The 17,732-nt window shown below is 37.0% G+C and overlaps 2 protein-coding genes across 3 annotated transcripts in view; one reads left to right on the top strand and one right to left on the bottom strand.

Annotated features, from left to right (window-relative positions):
- Positions 1 to 2,355: 2,355 nt before the first annotated feature.
- Positions 2,356 to 3,387, bottom strand: LOC136839060 (probable G-protein coupled receptor AH9.1). The gene has a single exon (XM_067104723.1). The coding sequence runs from the start codon at positions 3,385 to 3,387 to the stop codon at positions 2,356 to 2,358; it is 1,032 nt and encodes a 343-aa protein (XP_066960824.1).
- A 10,135-nt stretch (positions 3,388 to 13,522) lies between these two features.
- LOC136838496 (uncharacterized) overlaps positions 13,523 to 17,732 on the top strand; it is an 86,280-nt gene continuing 82,070 nt past the window's right edge. Inside the window, exon 1 of one of the 2 annotated variants that reach the window (XM_067103496.1) lies at positions 13,523 to 13,574. The gene's annotated coding sequence lies outside the window, so the exon portion shown is untranslated. The remainder of the gene's footprint in view (positions 13,575 to 17,732) is intronic. The other variant, XM_067103499.1, reaches the window with a different exon arrangement.

The raw sequence follows: 17,732 nt of genomic DNA, 5'->3' as shown, positions 1-17,732 counted from the left end.
CACTCAATTCCAACACAAGAAAGCCTGTACTGGATGTCGTTATTCCTTAATATTTGAAAGATTCAGCCTCATTCTGCTTTACTTAGCTCTGTTTCTGAGGCCCTCAAAGCTGACTTATTAGGGGTATGCCTCGTAGAAATTCCCTTGCTAAGTAACCAATTGGTTCTTAGCCACGTAAAATAAGTCTAATCCTTCAATAGTCTCCTAGAGAGCTGTTAATCAGCTCAGTGGTCTGGTAAAACTAAGGTATACTTAACTCGTAGAAATTCGATGTATCTTTCTTTTTCATTGTGAGTGATGATGTCAATAAGATGAAAGTACAAGCTCTTGTAAAATTTTCACTTTCTTTCTTGAATTGATGTATAGTTTATGCTCATTAATTTTACACACGCACACACACACATTTATATATATATATATATATATATATATATATATATATATATATATATATATAAAGTAAAAGGTCTAAGACTAGAATGTAGGGGTTTTTCATTACTGATTTTATAAACACCGTGATTCCTGTCGATGACCCATTAGTTTGTGATGCTAGTTTGTGAAGTGAAATCTCTCAGTTCCCCGTAGGGGTAGGGGTTTAGTGCCGTCACTGTACCTCATGCGGTGCACTGTATGCATTGCTTAATGTTCTTTGCAGCGAGCTTTCGGCCCCTAGCTGCAACCCCTTTCGTTCTTTTTACTGTACCTCCTTTCATATTCTCCTTCTTCCATCTTACTTTCCACCCTCTTCTACCAATTCATAGTGCAACTGCCAGGTTTTCCTCCCATCACGCCTTTCAAACCTTTTACTGTCAGTTTCCGTTTTAGCGCTGAATGACCTCATAGGTCCCAGTGCTTGGCCCTTGGTCTAAATTCTATATTCAGTTCAGTTCAGTTCATCCAAGGGTTTTCAGTTTTCATCAGCAAATTGTTCTTATTCTAACATACAGTTTACCTTATAATTAGATTTTACTGTTGACGTAATTGTTTATTTGCTCTGTCGCCATTTTCCTCTCGTCTGCCTGTCTGAATATTAGAAAAGTGATTAACAGATTTTCGTGAAACTTTTGGGGAATTTAGTTCATGGGCCAAAACTCTTGCTCATACTGATACGGATTCAGATCTGACATTAGGAATCTGAGATATGTGATTGATTTGTTGATGTGCCTGGCGCTACAACAGTGCATTAAAGAAAAAGTGGAAACCAGAGGAGAATTTTCGGCTCTTCTTGTGTAGAAACAGAGTGGTTCAAAAAGCTAGTGAAACCAAACGTACAATGAATATGTGGTACGGTTAGCATTGGTCGAAGTATGGGACATTACCCCGTGTGTTACTGTGGCCACTGACCTTGGTAGTTGTGACCCCAGGTAAATTACCAACATGGGGTCGTCTCAAAAAGTCGGGTATAGGAGAACAGGAAGTAAAATGGGAGGGAAAGCACTACCTAGAAATTTTGTGGGCAATGAAGTGACAGAAATGTTAAAAGGGCCTCCCTTCATTTCTTGAAAGCACAAAAATATGGTCAAGGATGGTGTAAATTTTACTACTTAGGTAAGGGGTTCAACATACTGCGGATGAGGCTTATGTGTAGGGACAGGAAACTGTTTGAAGGCTGAGGATTTAATTACACGGCAACTTCAATGATGGCTTGGCTATAGGGTGACTTTGGCAGCTGCTGTTGTCTTGTTTTTTTTTACTGAAGCCACACATCCTGTGGGAAGCTTATTTAATGAACAAATATGCATTATATTATGAATATAATGATACTCCATTTAATGATCCCAGCAGGAAAATTAAGAAACGTTAAATTTAGACAACAGTTTTATTAAGATAAGACCTCTTTCATAACTCATATATACATAAACCTTTGCTTTTTATTTTATATAGAAAAATAGCACCGTAAATGGTTATGAATAGGCTATCTTATATACACCTGAAATATAAGAAGGGGGATAAATTCTCTGTTCGCAGTGGACATGTGGTAAGCCTCTTTTTAGGTAATTTTAATCTGTCAGTTAGAGCGCTATTAAGGATGAACAGACATTATGAATTTGTTGTTTTTTTTAATGTCGATAAACTGCAGTATATAAAAAATTGTAAGCTTGAGAGATTTCAGTTTCAGATCACTTTTCTGAGTACACTTGATTTGGCAAAATATTATGTGAGTAAATATTGAATGTCCCAGGTCCAGATTTTGTTCGTTGTTCTGTTAGGTGTACCTTAAGATTTTCATGTATTGCTTTAGTTTCCGCTCCTCTCTACGAACCAAGAAATTCGAAAACTCATTTATACAGTAGAGATTCAGAATATTTAGAAAGCTGTACAAAAGGCGAATACATTTTTCAAACCGCCCACGACTCATCCTTCTTGAACCGAGTCATTGATATCTACCATTGTACAACGTCCGCAGCAATCAGTTGCAAGATGACAAAGATCTTTTCGGTATTCCTGGTTCATTAGGAAATAGAGGAAGAAATCCCAGGTGTAACTGACCACCTCGACTACGTTGAAAAGGTACCTGACGCTCTCGAGGTCGGAATGAACGTAGCAGAATTCTCCGGGCCAGAAGTACAGGACCCTGAGGGACGCCGAGGGGACGTTCGTCAGGAGGAAGCTGACGGTGAATGCCAGTAGCAGGTAGATGGTTCGCCTTTCTCTGCGGCTGTGGGTTATAGATCGCGAAGCGGAGAGCGCCTTCTTTCGCCTCCGCTGGACGGTGGCTATCAATATTCTCGTGTTCAGAATCACTATGATAAAGCTGGGTACAACGTGGTGTATCCCTTCCAGGAGCATGGACCAGACCTTCCAGGCTGTCTGGCTGGGAAGGGCCTCCTCTTGAATGTACCACTGGGTATTCACCTGGTGGTAAATGTACACCTTGTAGAAAAGCAACGGCAGGTAGAGGACAGAAGCAACGACGTACGAAAAGAACACGGCACATTTCATCCTCCTCCGACCAAAGACGGGCGAGTAATCGTGAGGCGAGCATATGGCCTGATACCTGTCAGCCGAGAGACCCAGAATGATGAAGGAGGTGCAACAGGTGAAGAGGTTATAGACTGGTTCCGCTGACACAGTCGCGTGGTAGACCCAGACTGGGGCGTCCCTCCTCCGGTGTTGAACGGCCAGTACAAATATACCAGTGAAGGACAGGCCTAGCTGAGCGACGGCGAGAGACAGGAGGTACCCTGTCGTCGGGGGCGAAGGGTGTTTCCTCCTGAGGTGTAGCCGCAGCAGGACCGTCACGTTGATGAGGCTGGCTAAAAAGCCAACGACGATCAGGGCGAAGTATAGCTGTCGCGTTTCTTCAGCCGTTTGGCATGCGTCCTCCAAGGCTTGTCTGTTCTTGGTGTTGTTGGTGAGGTACAAGCAGTGGCAGAGCATGAGCATTGCGGTCACCTGCAAAAAAGTAACGTTTGGTAATTGTTTGCAACTAACGGACTGATAGTTCCGAAGATGAGGCATCATAATGTTAAAATTTGTAGCAGCAACAAGTATAGTGAGATACAGTTTCCTTCATCCAATTCAGTGACTCTCTCTCTCTCTCTCTCTCTCTCTCTCTCTCTCTCTCTCTCTCTCTCTCTCTCTCTCTCTCTTGCATACGACGAGTAGCCTACACAAGACATTTCATTTTATTATGATTCCTGTTTTAGAAGTTTGGGTTTTGACTGTTTGTGTATGTGTATTCATAAGTGTATGCGTAATCTTTGGTAAGCTATCTTTTATTAGGGTACACGCACAATTTGGTAAGAAATGGGTAATGCCATATGAATGTTGTCTTTGTTCCGGGAACGTGTAACCTTTGATATATGTGTAGTCTAAAGCAAAATAGGAATTTTGAATGTATGTAAGACACTCATTGCAGTTTCAGAAGAGAATGCAAATATCAAATCGATACATAAAATCCCAAACATTAAATTACCAGAAATGAAAAAAATAATTTACCCACTGGAATGTTCATCACGATGCTGGCCTATAGTCGAAAGGTAATGCTTGGTCACCCCTTTATTCTCTGCGAATCTTTTGTATATAATCTCACACCAGTATTGCACAACTTTTTAACAAAATATCGACGCCTCCACGTAGTCTCAAAATTTGGATACGGGTGTCACTAAATCCCAGGGGAGTTCTTTGGAGTCTACCATAATGTCGAAAGGTATGCTTTACAAAATCTTTTAATCCACTGGTTCTCAACCTTTTTCTCTCCAGAATTCTCAAATCTTTTTGTGGCTCAATTTCATTTTTCTCCAAAATTCCACACCCACCCACCCCCCTTCAATAAAAAAAACAGAGGTAAAAAAAGGATAAAATAAATAAATGAACAAAATGTTGATGAAGCAAACACCTTTGCTGTGTCAGAACTAAATTTATTATAAACTTGACAGTTTAGTTGATGGATTTCTGTGGTATGCTTAATGCCTTAAATTAAATCACTACACTGCAAAAGACTAGCCGTCTCTAGCGGCATTAGCCTCACAGGAAATTTGAATTTAATTAGGAAAAGGTTCAGTCAACCTCTGATTTCTAACAATGTGAAATGTATAATTTGTAACAGTCTGCTGTGGCCCCTGTAATTTCTTTTCTCCATGGTTCCCTAGCTATGGTGCTAAGGTTTAGAACCCATGTTTTAACCCCTTGGCTTCTGGTTTCTTCCAGAGATAGTACAGGACATTAGCGATATTCTGAGCCGTGAATGACGTTAACCCCGTTGGGAGTTTAGAATTGTTGAATAGCATTTGAACTGTGTCATGTTTGCTTGAGATGACTTGTAGAAATTCTCTGTTATTGCCCTTTATGCCTCTCCTCGTTTTGTCTTTTTGCTGTAGTTTACTCTGTTAGTTTCATCTCATGTGGTCTGTTCCATTTTGACACCGATTGAGAAGTAGCCATCTGAATTTCTCATATGCTCACAGAGAGTCTTTGTAAGAGCTGGAATATTTTTTTAGCTCCTACAAGTCTGGTTCATTTTTATATGCATGTCTTTTCCAGCAAAAGTATTATGTCTGCTTGCATGAATGATCAGTTAACAGCTTTTGGAATCAGGAAACCCTTTCTTTGAGACTTGCTGAAATAAAGGCTACTGAAATGTAGCACTCCTTCAGTAAGTGAATGACATCGGCTAACCTTTCGTGACATTGGTACTCCCTCTTTTGGGAAAATATGCGTATAAAAATGCATTGAAAATAAAATTGTAATTTGAAAATTCCGATTTGAAAAAGTAACTTCATACTTTTATAAAGCACCCATAAATATTGCATTCAAGAATGCCTCTCTCTCTAAACCTGGTGTGACAATTGCTTCTTTGTGTATGTCTGTTTAAATCCTTCAGGCATCGTCTTTAGGTCTTATCTTAACTTCATAGCCTGTTATGACGATCGGGTGCATGAATTTACAAAACGTTCGAGATCTTGAAAGTTTACGTAATAAAATTTGGTTACCTAAGTTTTACGATTCCCTTCTACGTTACTTTGCGAAAACATTCATTATACAGTGTATTCTTTCTTCATACCAGATGGCTATAACATTGGCGTCTTAACGTGAGCTCGATTGTTGATGTGGTGATAAATTGATATCCTTAGGTTCCGTAGGGGGAAATGCCATCAGTGCACCTCATACGGTTCACTGTAGGCATTACTTGAGGTTCGTTGTGGCATTCCTTCGCTCCTAGCTACAACTCCTTTCATCCTTCTTACTGTACTTTCGTTCATAATCTCTCTCTTTTCCATCCTACTTCCCATCCTCTCCTGACAATTGTTTCATAGTGCAACTGCGAGGTTTTCCTCCTGTCACACCTTTCAAACCTTATTACTCTCAATTTCCCTTTCAGCGCTGTATGACCACATAGGCCTCAGTGCTTGGCCTTTGGCCTAAATTTTGTATTCCAATCCAATTCCTAGTTATAACGTCACTTACTAATTTTATCTACTTAGTTTTATCTGCTGTTTGTATTTCGACGACGTAAAGAATCGTGTTTATAAGAGGTTCGCATGACTTAACGGGAGTTAAATTAGGAGATAAACAGTGCAGTTTCCATCCGAGATCTTTGCTTACCATGGCCTGTTATTGTTATGACTTGCTTGAGTTGCCAGGTGGCTCTTGTGATTTTTATTTCTCTGTTCTGAACTTTCATCGTCGTTTTTCTGAGTTGTTATTATTATTTTACATTTTTTTTTTGTCTCCACGCATGTGGAAGAGAGCAAGACTATGTGTGTATGTGTATATGTATATATATATATATATATATATATATATATATATATATATATATATATATATTATTATACAAATCAAACAAACTCACACACATATTATATATATAAATGCTATCGCATCGAGAGATCACGTGACTAGATATATTGCATAGCCTGCAGGACATGAGGAACACTTCAGTTCCTAACGTTTTCGTGCATCTGATGTAGGCTACACTTCCTCAAAGTACAGTACGGCACTTTGATACATTACAGTACTTTACCCTGTAGAAGTGCATGGTAGATACACCAGAGCGATAGGTGCTGATGCTTTTCATTATATTCTGCTGACTGTTGCAGCAGTAAGAGCGTGGTGATCGTTATCAGAGTCTCGAGAGAGAAACAAGTAAAAAATGCGCAGAAGTTTTTGTACAGCACAGCGTATAGCCTAATCAAGGCCACCGAAAACAGACCTATCTTTCGGTGGTCTCGGTATAATGCTGTATGAGCCGCGGCCCATGAAACTGTAATCACATCCCGGTGGTGGCCTATCCTATATCGTTGCCAGAAGCACGATTATGGCTAACTTGAACCTTAAATAAATAAAAACAACTGAGGCTAGAGGGCTGCAATTTGGTATGTTTGATGATTGGAGGATGGATGATCGACATACCAATTTGCAGCCCTCTAGCCTCAGTAGTTTTTAAGATCTGAGGGCGGATAGAAAAGAGTGTGGACGGACAGACAAAACCGGCACAACAGTTTTCAGAAAACTAAAATGTTTCAGTTGTAAAGATGGCTGGGATTCTTGCGTAAATTTATTGGTATAGGCAAGCGATTTTTCTTCATACTTTATCGTATGTTATCCCATTCTCTCTTAATCTAACTGACACTGAGCTCTATCTATATATCTATCTGTCTATATTTGTATAAATTTACTTTTGTAAACACTAGTGACATAATTTGATTTTGTATTCCTTCTGTATTGATTACTTTGCCCCCCAACCTCACCAATTTTCCTCGAACAAAATAGTAAAGAAACCTCTTTACACACTTTTGCAAATATACAGGATATACCAAATGACTTTTCCTGTGAGTTATATTTGGTTTGTATATACTTATCAAATATCTCATACGGAATAATCGCCCCCTCTTTTAATCACATCGATACACGTTTTATACTTGTTATGTCCATGAATATAATACATATCATTTACTAATTTTCGTTTTAAATTTAACTTACTGTGATATATCGAAGTCGCCCCAATAACAACAGACAGTGTATTACTGGACCTCACCCGTTAGGTGATGAATGAATAAATGAATGAATTGGGATTTTTCTGGCGTCACAACCAAGGTCACTGATGCAATAAGATGATGACATACCCGCCTCTTGCAAGAGAGGCATGTGGGTAGATTCTTGAAATAAAGATCCCCGTAGTGGGTCAGTGCACCTCACGTGCGGTGCACTGTAGGCATTACTTAAGGTTCTTTGCAGTGTCCCTTCGGCCCCTAGCTGCAACCCCTTTTATTCCTTTTACTGTACATCCTTTCATAGTCTTTCTTCCATCTTACTTTCCACCCGCTGCTGACAATTGTTTTATAGTGCAACTGCGAGGTTTTCCTTCTGTTAAACCTTTTTAACCTTTTACTCCCAGTTTTCCTTTCAGCGCTGAATGACCTCATAGGTCCCAGCGATTGGCGTTCGGCCTAAATTGTATATTCTATTCTGTTCATGAAATAAAGAAGTAATCTGAGAATTCCACATTCTGGTGCAGGCTGCAAAGTTGATGAAAACAATAGACACTTGAGCTTGAGTGATACACAAATTGGAGGAGGTCTTTATTTAATGCATGAAGTAAATATAGACAGATACTTATGTATACGGACAAATAATGAAGTAAATCTTCCCACTACAGAAGCCTAAACGTACATACCTACGTGGGAGCGTCCCTTCGGCCCCAGCTGCAACCTATTTCATTCTTTTTACTATACCTCCGTTCATATTCTCTCTCTTCCATCTGTCTTTCCACCTTCTAACAATTTCCAACATTTTCAGCGCCGAATGACCTTTTAAGTCCCAGCGCGTGGCCTTTGGCCTAAATTTTTATATTCCAGTTTCAGTTCCAATTCCAAATTACACACACACACACAATAAATAAGAACTATCTTCACTTGGAATTCTTATCACTAAACTTATAAGAGCTTAATCTAATCTGAATATATATGAACCAAAGTCACAAATCTTCATAATCGAGGTAGTGTTTTGCCTAAAGATAATCGCATGGTGATAATATGTGTAAGTCCTACTCAGAACAAACAGGAACACTTTCAGAGGCACCATAAATCACTAACTCGGCGTGAATCATTCTATGATATAATTAAAATATGATATGGATAAACATATCAATCATCAAGGCCTTTTTTAAATTTTTTACATTTGGCCTCTTCGCTGAATTATGGCATTAGACATACTTTCCTCGGCTATGTTTCAGTAACAATGATTGCAGTGTTTACGTAGCCTCAGAGTTGGATTTATTTTCAAAAGGTGTGTTTGGGATTTGTTTGGGTTCTCTCTCTCTCTCTCTCTCTCTCTCTCTCTCTCTCTCTCTCTCTCTCTCTCTCCTGTGGTTAAGTTTCGTTGATTTTCCTATGCACAAGACTAACATGAAAATGTTCAAAGCCCAGTCTTTATTCCTCTCTCTCTCTCTCTCTCTCTCTCTCTCTCTCTCTCTCTCTCTAACTCTTTCTTTATTATCTCTCTACAGTATTGAAAGCCCAATCATTATTCTTATATTACTATTATTCGATGGGTTTTAAGACTTACATATGATATATATACTCATGATATACATGCCACGATAAGGACCTTTCATTCAAGCTGTATTTGATTTGATAAGGTTAAACGCAGATGTTTTAACGCTGTACTGAAGAGTTATAGTGAGTTGCTGTTTTTTGCTTCAATTGAAATTAGTTCAAGTTTTTGCTACTGAACTATCATAATGAACTTCTTATTACCACACCAAAATTATTGTAAACATTCTTCTTGTTTGTCAGAACTTTTTGAAAATTTTGTCCTGATTTTGACATCCAAGCAGTTCACCTGCCCGCATACTTTTGGGTTTATCATGTCAATGCTCAGTTGTAAAATATGTCAAAATATATTCTCTCTCTCTCTCTCTCTCTCTCTCTCTCCGTAATGTTCATTATTGTTAATTTTTGTTGACCCTCAAGTATCATTTTACTCTCTTTCTCTTTCTCTCTCTTCGTAATGTTTATTATTGCTAATTTTTGTTGACCCTCAAGTATCATTTTTACTCTCTCTCTCTCTCTCTCTCATTTGTCACATACATTTTGCTGTTACTTACCACTTATTTGCAAGTTCCCACTTATTTTCTTTTTATTATTTCACTCATTACTCTGGAAGTGATTTTTCATTCCGTTCCCATATTTTTTTAGTTATCGTTGTATTAGTGTGTAATCTGCTGTCTTAATATTTCTTAGCATTGTTTCATATTTTGTATAACTTTACAATGGGTGTACTCCTTTACACGAATGCACTATTTCCTAAATATATGTTTGTATAATATCCCGTCGGTTTCATTTATCCAGACCTTTATAAGTGACAAACACGCAGAAATGGAAATAAAAAGAATTAATATTTTGTATTCCTCTGCAATGAAATATACACCTTTAGATGAATTTTCAGTTCGTTTTATTTTTCAGGTGTACTTTTCTGATTTCCTGTTTATCGACGCTATGTTTGTATTTATATCCAGCCTTTTTCCTTTAGCTAAATCTTTATAAGTGACAACACGCAGAAATGGAAATAAGAAGGATTAATATTTACGTATTCCTTTACAATGGATATTCGCATTTTTATGACCTTTCAGTTCGTTTTATTTTTCAGTGTAGTTTTTACTTCCTATTTTTCGAAACTTTGTTTGTATTATATTCAGACTTTTCCCTTTAGCCAAACCTTTACAAGTGTCACACAGAAGCAGAAACGAATTAGTGAGTTAATATTCCAGGTGAGCTGTTTGTGTTATATCCAGTCGATTTTTATTTATCCAGACATGTTTAAGTGACAAGCACCTGGAAATTGAACTGATACGAATTAATATGTATGTATTCCTTTATATGAGTTTCCCGTTCGTTTAATTTTTCAGGTGTAGTTTTCTTATTTCCCATTTTTCGAAACTACGTTTGTGTTATGTCCAGTCATTTTCCTTTAGCTAAAACTTATATCCACTCTTTTCCTTTACGTAAAACTTATATCCAGTCTTTTTCCTTTAGCTAAAACTTATATCCACTCTTTTCCTTTACCAAAAACTTATACTCAGTCTTTTCCATTAGCTAAAACTTAAATCCATTCTTTTTCCTTTTGCTAAAACTTATATCCAGTGTTTTTCTTTTAGCTAAAACTTATATCCAGTCTTTTTTCTTTGGCCAAAATTTATATCAAGTTTTTCCCTTTAGCTAAAACTTATATCCAGTCTTTCTTTAGCTAAAACTTATATCCAGTCTCTTTCCTTTAGCTAAAACTTATATCCAGTCTTTTCCTTTAGCTAAAACTTATATCCAGTCTTTTTCCTTTAGCTAAAACTTATATCCAGTCTTTTTCCTTTAGCTAAAACTTATATCCAGTCTTTTCCTTTAGCTAAAACTTATATCCAGTCTTTTCCTTTAGCTAAAACTTATATCCAATCTCTTTCCTTTAGCTAAAACTTATATCCAGTCTTTTTCCTTTAGCTAAAACTTATATCCAGTCTTTTCCTTTAGCTAAAACTTATATCCAGTCTTTCCTTAGCTTTAAAACTTATATCCAGTCTTTTCCTTTGTAGCAAAACTTATATCCAATCTCTTTCCTTTAGCTAAAACTTATATCCAGTCTTTCCTTTAGCTAAAACTTATATCCAGTCTTTTTCCTTTAGCTAAAAACTTATATCCAGTCTTTTTCTTTTAGCTAAAACTTAAATCCAGTCTTTTTCCTTTTGCTAAAACTTATATCCAGTCTTTTTCTTTTAGCTAAAACTTATATCCAGTCTTTTTCCTTTGGCCAAAATTTATATCCAGTCTTTTCCTTTAGCTAAAACTTATATCCAGTCTTTTCCTTTAGCTAAAACTTATATTCAGTCTTTTCCTTTAGCTAAAACTTATATCCAGTCTTTTCCTTTAGCTAAAACTTATATCCAGTCTTTTCCTTTAGCTAAAACTTATATCCAGTCTTTTTCTTTTAGCTAAAACTTATATCCAGTCTTTTTCTTTTGGCCAAAATTTATATCCAGTCTTTTCCTTTAGCTAAAACTTATATCCAGTCTTTTCCTTTAGCTAAAACTTATATCCAGTCTTTTTCTTTTAGCTAAAACTATATCAAAGTCTTTTCCTTTAGCTAAAACTTATATCCAATCTCTTTCCTTTAGCTAAAACTTATATCCAGTCTTTCCTTTAGCTAAAAACTTATATCCAGTCTCTTTCCTTTAGCTAAAACTATATCCAGTCTTTTTCCTTTAGCTAAAACTTATATCCAATCTCTTTCCTTTAGCTAAAACTTATATCCAGTCTTTCCTTTAGCTAAAACTTATATCCAGTCTCTTTCCTTTAGCTAAAAACTTATATCCAGTCTTTTTCCTTTGCTAAAAACTTATATCCAGTCTTTTTCCTTTAGCCAAAACTTATATCCAGTCTTTTCCTTTTAGCTAAAACTTATATCCAAATCTCTTTCCTTTAGCTAACACTTATATCCAGTCTTTTCCTTTAGCTAAAACTTATATCCAGTCTTTTCCTTTAGCTAAAACTTATATCCAGTCTTTTTTCCTTGAGCAAAACTATATCCAGTCTTTTCCTTTAGCTAAACTTATATCCAGTCTTTTCCTTTAGCTAAAAAAAAAAAAAAAAAAAAAAACTATCCAGTCTTTTCCTTTAGCTAAAACTTATATCCAGTCTTTTTCCTTTAGCTAAAACTTATATCCAGTCTTTTTCCTTTAGCTAAAACTTATATCCAGTCTTTTTCCTTTAGCTAAAACTTATATCCAGTCTTTTTCCTTTAGCTAAAACTTATATCCAGTCTTTTTCCTTTAGCCAAAACTTATATCTAATCTTTTTGCCTTAGCCAAAACTTATATCCAATCTTTTTCCTTTAGCCAAAACTTATAACCAGTCTTTTTCCTTTAGCTAAAACTTATATCCAGTCTTTTTTCTTGAGCCAAAACTTTGTGACAAACACGTGGAGACGGAACTGGAATCAATTAACTAAGTAATTAATTCATTTTCCAGGTGAGAGATGCGTCATGCGATCCGGGTGCCCCAAAGTGGGCAGCCCTCCCTCGAGTGCCCGAGCCGTGCGACCTCTCCCTTACGACCCCTAGATCGAAACTGAGGCTCGTCTACGGAGGCATTAGTTAAATGGAGAAGTGAATTTTGGCGGAGGAGGAGGAGGAGGAGGAGGAGGAGGAGGAGGAGGAAGAAAACCAGGTAAGGAGGGAAAAGGTGGTGGAGCAGGAATAACGCTTGTCATAAAGTGTGTTGCTCAGTTGTTTCACATTTCCCCGTTGGGTGGGGTTAGTGCCTTCAATGGCGGTGCACTGTAGGCGTTACTTGAGGTTCTTTGCAGTGTGCCTTCGGCCCCTAGCTGCAACCCCTTTCGTTCCTTTTACTGTACCTCCTGTCGTATTCTCTTCCATCTTACTTTCCACCCTCCCCTAGCAATTAATTCACGGTGCAACCGCGAGCTTTTCCCACCCGTCGCACCTTTCAAACCTTTTACTGCCAGTTTCCGTTTCAGCGCTGAATGACCTCACAGGTCCCAGTGCTTGGCCTTTGGCCTAAATTCTATATTCAATTCAATTCAGTTGTTTCACGGATTAGTACGCGCGAAGTTTTGAGGGAAAACGTTTATGTTGTTTATTTGTGCAACTGTTCCCCAGTCTTTAGGTATAACTATTTTTTTTTTATTATGTTGGACGTATCAGTACCCATGAACTTAGGCTTTGTGCCAGTATGTATATATAACATACATATATATATATATATATATATATATATATATATATATATATATATATATATATATATATTATATATGTAGTGTGTGTAAAGTTAAAAATAACTTAGTTTTATACCATTACACATATATAAAAATATATAAGTATACATATATATCTGTATACACATATTTAATATATATATTGATATACATATATATTATATATATATATACACACACACACACACACAAAGGTGTTATTTGAGGCAGTAACTCAAGACGGGAACCATAATCTAATCATTCGTGTTACGCGTCAATTGTTATCATTGAAATTATCCTGCTATTTCTGCACGTCACTTCGTTACCGTCTCGTGCCGGGTACTGACGATCTCGTCTCTCTCCAAGTATTTATATATCTTATTCAGAAGTTATGCTATTCATTGTTTCGTCTTTATGTGCTTTATGATTTTATTTATTACTTGAATTATATAATGATTGGTATGCCGTTTTTGTTTTTATTGGCTTAATTATTTGGTTTGATTTATTTTTACTAGAGGGAATATTATATGATTTAGTTCGTTAACTGCATAGTTGATTGATTTACAAGTCTTGTACGTTTTGTCAGCAGCATTTATTCGGATTATTTATATTATGTGATTTACAATTTGATTTAGTTCTCCATTTATATAATGACTGATTACAGTTGTTGTTTCTTTTATTAGCTTATTTATTGGAACTATTTTATTTTTCCTTGAAGTTATATTATGTCATTTACAATTTGATTTAGTTCTTTAATTATATGATGGTTAATTTACAATTGTTATATTTTTGTTAGCTGAATCATTTGAATTTTATTTTTCCTCGAGGGAATATTATATGATTCACAACTTGATTTAGTTCTTTATTTACTTAATGATTGATTCACAATTGTCGTATCTTTTATGAGCTTAATTATTTTATTTGTTTCAATTTTACGTGAGGGAATATTTGATTACTTAATTACTAGATTATCTGATAATTTACGATGACTTCCGTGCCAGCATTATTAAGAGAAGGAAGATGATTTCGAAATGATTTAAGTTCTGCATTTCCAAAATTGAGCTCGAACTTCCGTCGTCCTACGGTACAACTGTCAAATCCTGATGACGTTCCATTTTAGTGTGTATGCATCACCATAGGTTTGAGATACTGGGAGATACCGTAGTTGTAGACATGAGTGTATACTGTGTATTTATGTAAGACAGGTTGATTAAGCTTTTTAAAATGTACTTTATACTCTCTTTATCTGTCTTTATCTATCTATCTATCTATCTATGTATCTATCTATACATATATAAATTTATACGAATATAAATATATATATATATAATACATTTTTATATATAAATATATATGTTTATATATATACTGTATATACATATTCTAATATTTATATAAGAATGTATTATATGTATACATATATAATATATATATATATATATATATATATATATATATATATATATATATATATATATATATATATATATATATAGTTATATGTATGTATCGTTTTTTAGTTTTCCATATTAAGATTACATTATGAGTATTCAGTAATTTTCTTATATACATAATTTTTTCAATCTTGGACGGCCAAGTTGCCTTATAACCTGTACACAAGCTGTGAGCCTCATTGTCACCCATTGCGGCTTGCCAACAGACCGGTAAGGTATGCTGCAAGTTTCACTAATGCTAAATAATTTACTTTGCAAGGCAGGGCGTTAATCCTATACCGTCAACCCTTTCCTTACTTGAGGTTGTTTGCAGCGTCCCTTCGGCCCCTAGCTGCAACCCCTTTCATTCCTTTCACTGCACCTCCTTTCATATTCTTTCTTCCATCTGACTTCCCACCCTCTTCTAATAATAATCGTTTCATAGCCACACCTCCTGTGACACCTTTCAAACCTTTTTATTCTCCATTTCCCTGTCAGCGCTGAATGACCCCAGGTCCCAGCCTTTGGCCGAAAATTCTCCATTCTATTAAATTTTCTTCCCTCTCGTCTGGAGTCGGCGTCGTTGTCCATCGTGACTGTGACGCCAGATATTTCGCAAGTATCCGAATTTGGTAATACCGGATGTTGGCGTCTGTCGTTCTGTGATGGCCGTGTGCGTGATCAACTTGACACGGGTTCCAGCAACGATTGTTGACTCAGTTTGGATGACCTTGAAGGCTGCACTTCGTGTTACCAATTAGTGTGGTAAATTCAAAGTCGCTCTGTGGAAATCTATCTCGGGCCACTTCCTGTGCCTTTCGGTTCGTTTTCGGTTCGTGATGTCAGTTTTTTTTTTTTTGTCGTGAGTTATGAATTGTATTAGTTCGGAGTCCGTTCCGTTGTCTGCTTTTTTTATTATCAAGTTCTCGCCTACATTAATATTTTGAATGTTTGGTGATACGATAAATAACGCAATTCGTTATATATCTGATGATCTGTATCTGCAAATATTATGTTTTTAATTTCTGTCACTGTCCTGTTGTTTTGGCAGTCAGTTTAAGTAACGGTAGTATTCCTTTGCCATAGATTTTGAGAAAAAAAGTGTGATTGAAATTTTAATAGGTAAAAGTTACTGAATAATCTGATATACTTGACTGATTTATTAGTTTATATAACTGGCGAAATGGTGTCAAGCTAATATGCTTTAAAAGTAAACAGGTAAAAATGCGCCGAAGTCTCTTCGGCGCAATCGAATTTTCTGTACAGCCGCTACAGCGTATAATCAAGGTCACCGAAAATAGATCTATCTTTCGGTGGTCTCGGTATAATGCTGTGAGCCGCGGCCCATGAAACTTTAACCACGGCCCGGTGGTGGTGTGGCCTATATCGTTGCCAGATGCAAGATCAGGCTAAGTTTAACCTTAAATGAAATAAAAAACTACGGGGGGTAGAGGGCTGCAATTTGGTATGTTTGATGACTGGAGGGTGGATGATCATCATACCAATTTGCAGCCCTCTAGCCTCAGTAGTTTTTAAGATCTGAGGGCGGACAGAAAAAGTGCGGACAGAAAAAAGTGCGGACGGACAGTAAAGCCGGCACAATAGTTTTCTTTTATAGAAAACTAAAATCAGTTTCATTCAAAATATTACCACAGAAAATCAGCGTCCAGGCAAATGACTTTCGCAGATAAACACTGTGCAGGAGTGCCTTTGTTTAAGAGTAATTTCCTAATCAAATGTATTTGGCTAGACAGGTCAAGAATAACCTTTGAAGTGGGCTTTATCTGACAACTTACGGTAACCCGATATTTCTCAGGTACTTAAGAAGTTATCAGTAGTTACCGTGATAGAAAGTAATCAGTCACTTTGCACTTTATTTGAATTTCACAATCAAGTTTCAAGTGTGGGCGTAGGATGCGATAGTTCTCTCTCTCTCTCTCTCTCTCTCTCTCTCTCTCCTCTCTCTCCGGTGTAGACTTTTACGCAGTAGAGCAATGCTGTTCGGAAATATATGGTCGGGTGTTTTAGGTTAAGCCGTCCTTATGCAAGCAAGGACCCTTGTCAAATGAATCCCTAAAAGTGTGGTGAGTTGTTAAAGGATATAAAAAGATGTGGACCTCTAGACTCGGCCAGTTCTTCATTGGAGGAGTGGTAGAGCTTTCGGCCAATGAAGAATTAGAGGAATATATTTCTGGTGATAGAAATTAATTTCTCGTCATAATGTGGTTCGGATTCCACAATAAGCTGTAGGTCCCGTTGCTAGGTAACCAGTTGGTTCTTAGCCACGTAAAATACATCTAAAAAATACATCTAATCCTTCGGGCCAGCCCTAGGAGAGCTGTTAATCAGCTCAGTGGTCTGGTTAAACCAAGATATACTTCTCTAGACTCGGCCCTGCCAATTGATACGAAATTCGAAATAGGCATTCAACACGAAAATTACTTTCATAATCACTATCCCTTAGGCTTAGGGGGTTAGTGCCGTCTGTGCACCCTTGCAGCGTCCCTTCGACCCCTACTGCAACCCCTTTCTTTCCTTTTACTGTACCTCCGTTCATATTCTCTTTCTTCCATCTTCCTTGCCAACCACTCCTAACAATTATTTCATAGTGCATTTGTGAGGTTTTCCTCCTGTTACGCCTTTCGAACCTACGTACTCTCCATTTCCTTTCCAGTGCTGAATGACCTCATAGGTCCCAGTGCTTGGCCTTTGGCCTAAATTCGATATTCCATTCCATTCCATTCCATTCATAATAACTACTGAGGATATACAGCGATGAATACCAGATTCCTAACTTACTCACACACATACACAGACACACTTACACACATACACACACACAGCGACTATGAGCACTCATTGTTTTTAATGCTGTTTGAATAGGATAGAGACAGTAACCGCTTAATTGGGAGTGGAAGGGAGAGGCTCCATCCACTTTTTTTTATGTTTTTTGTTTATCAGGAAGCTTATGATACATGCCACAAGTGTATTAATGCCTTTTGTGCATGCATACAGCTTGAAATTTATCTCTCTCTCTCTCTCTCTCTCTCTCTCTCTCTCTCTCTCTCTCTCTCAGATATGAATTTTTAA

The sequence above is a fragment of the Macrobrachium rosenbergii genome, chromosome 5, assembly GCF_040412425.1.
Source record: "Macrobrachium rosenbergii isolate ZJJX-2024 chromosome 5, ASM4041242v1, whole genome shotgun sequence".
NCBI classification, from domain to species: Eukaryota; Metazoa; Arthropoda; class Malacostraca; order Decapoda; family Palaemonidae; genus Macrobrachium; species Macrobrachium rosenbergii.
This window is presented reverse-complemented; position numbering and strand designations above follow the sequence as displayed.

What these genes read in the sequence shown, in the direction of transcription:
- LOC136839060 (XM_067104723.1), bottom strand. Translation starts at nt 3,387, where the DNA reads ATGCTCATGCTCTGCCACTGCTTGTACCTCACCAACAACACCAAGAAC.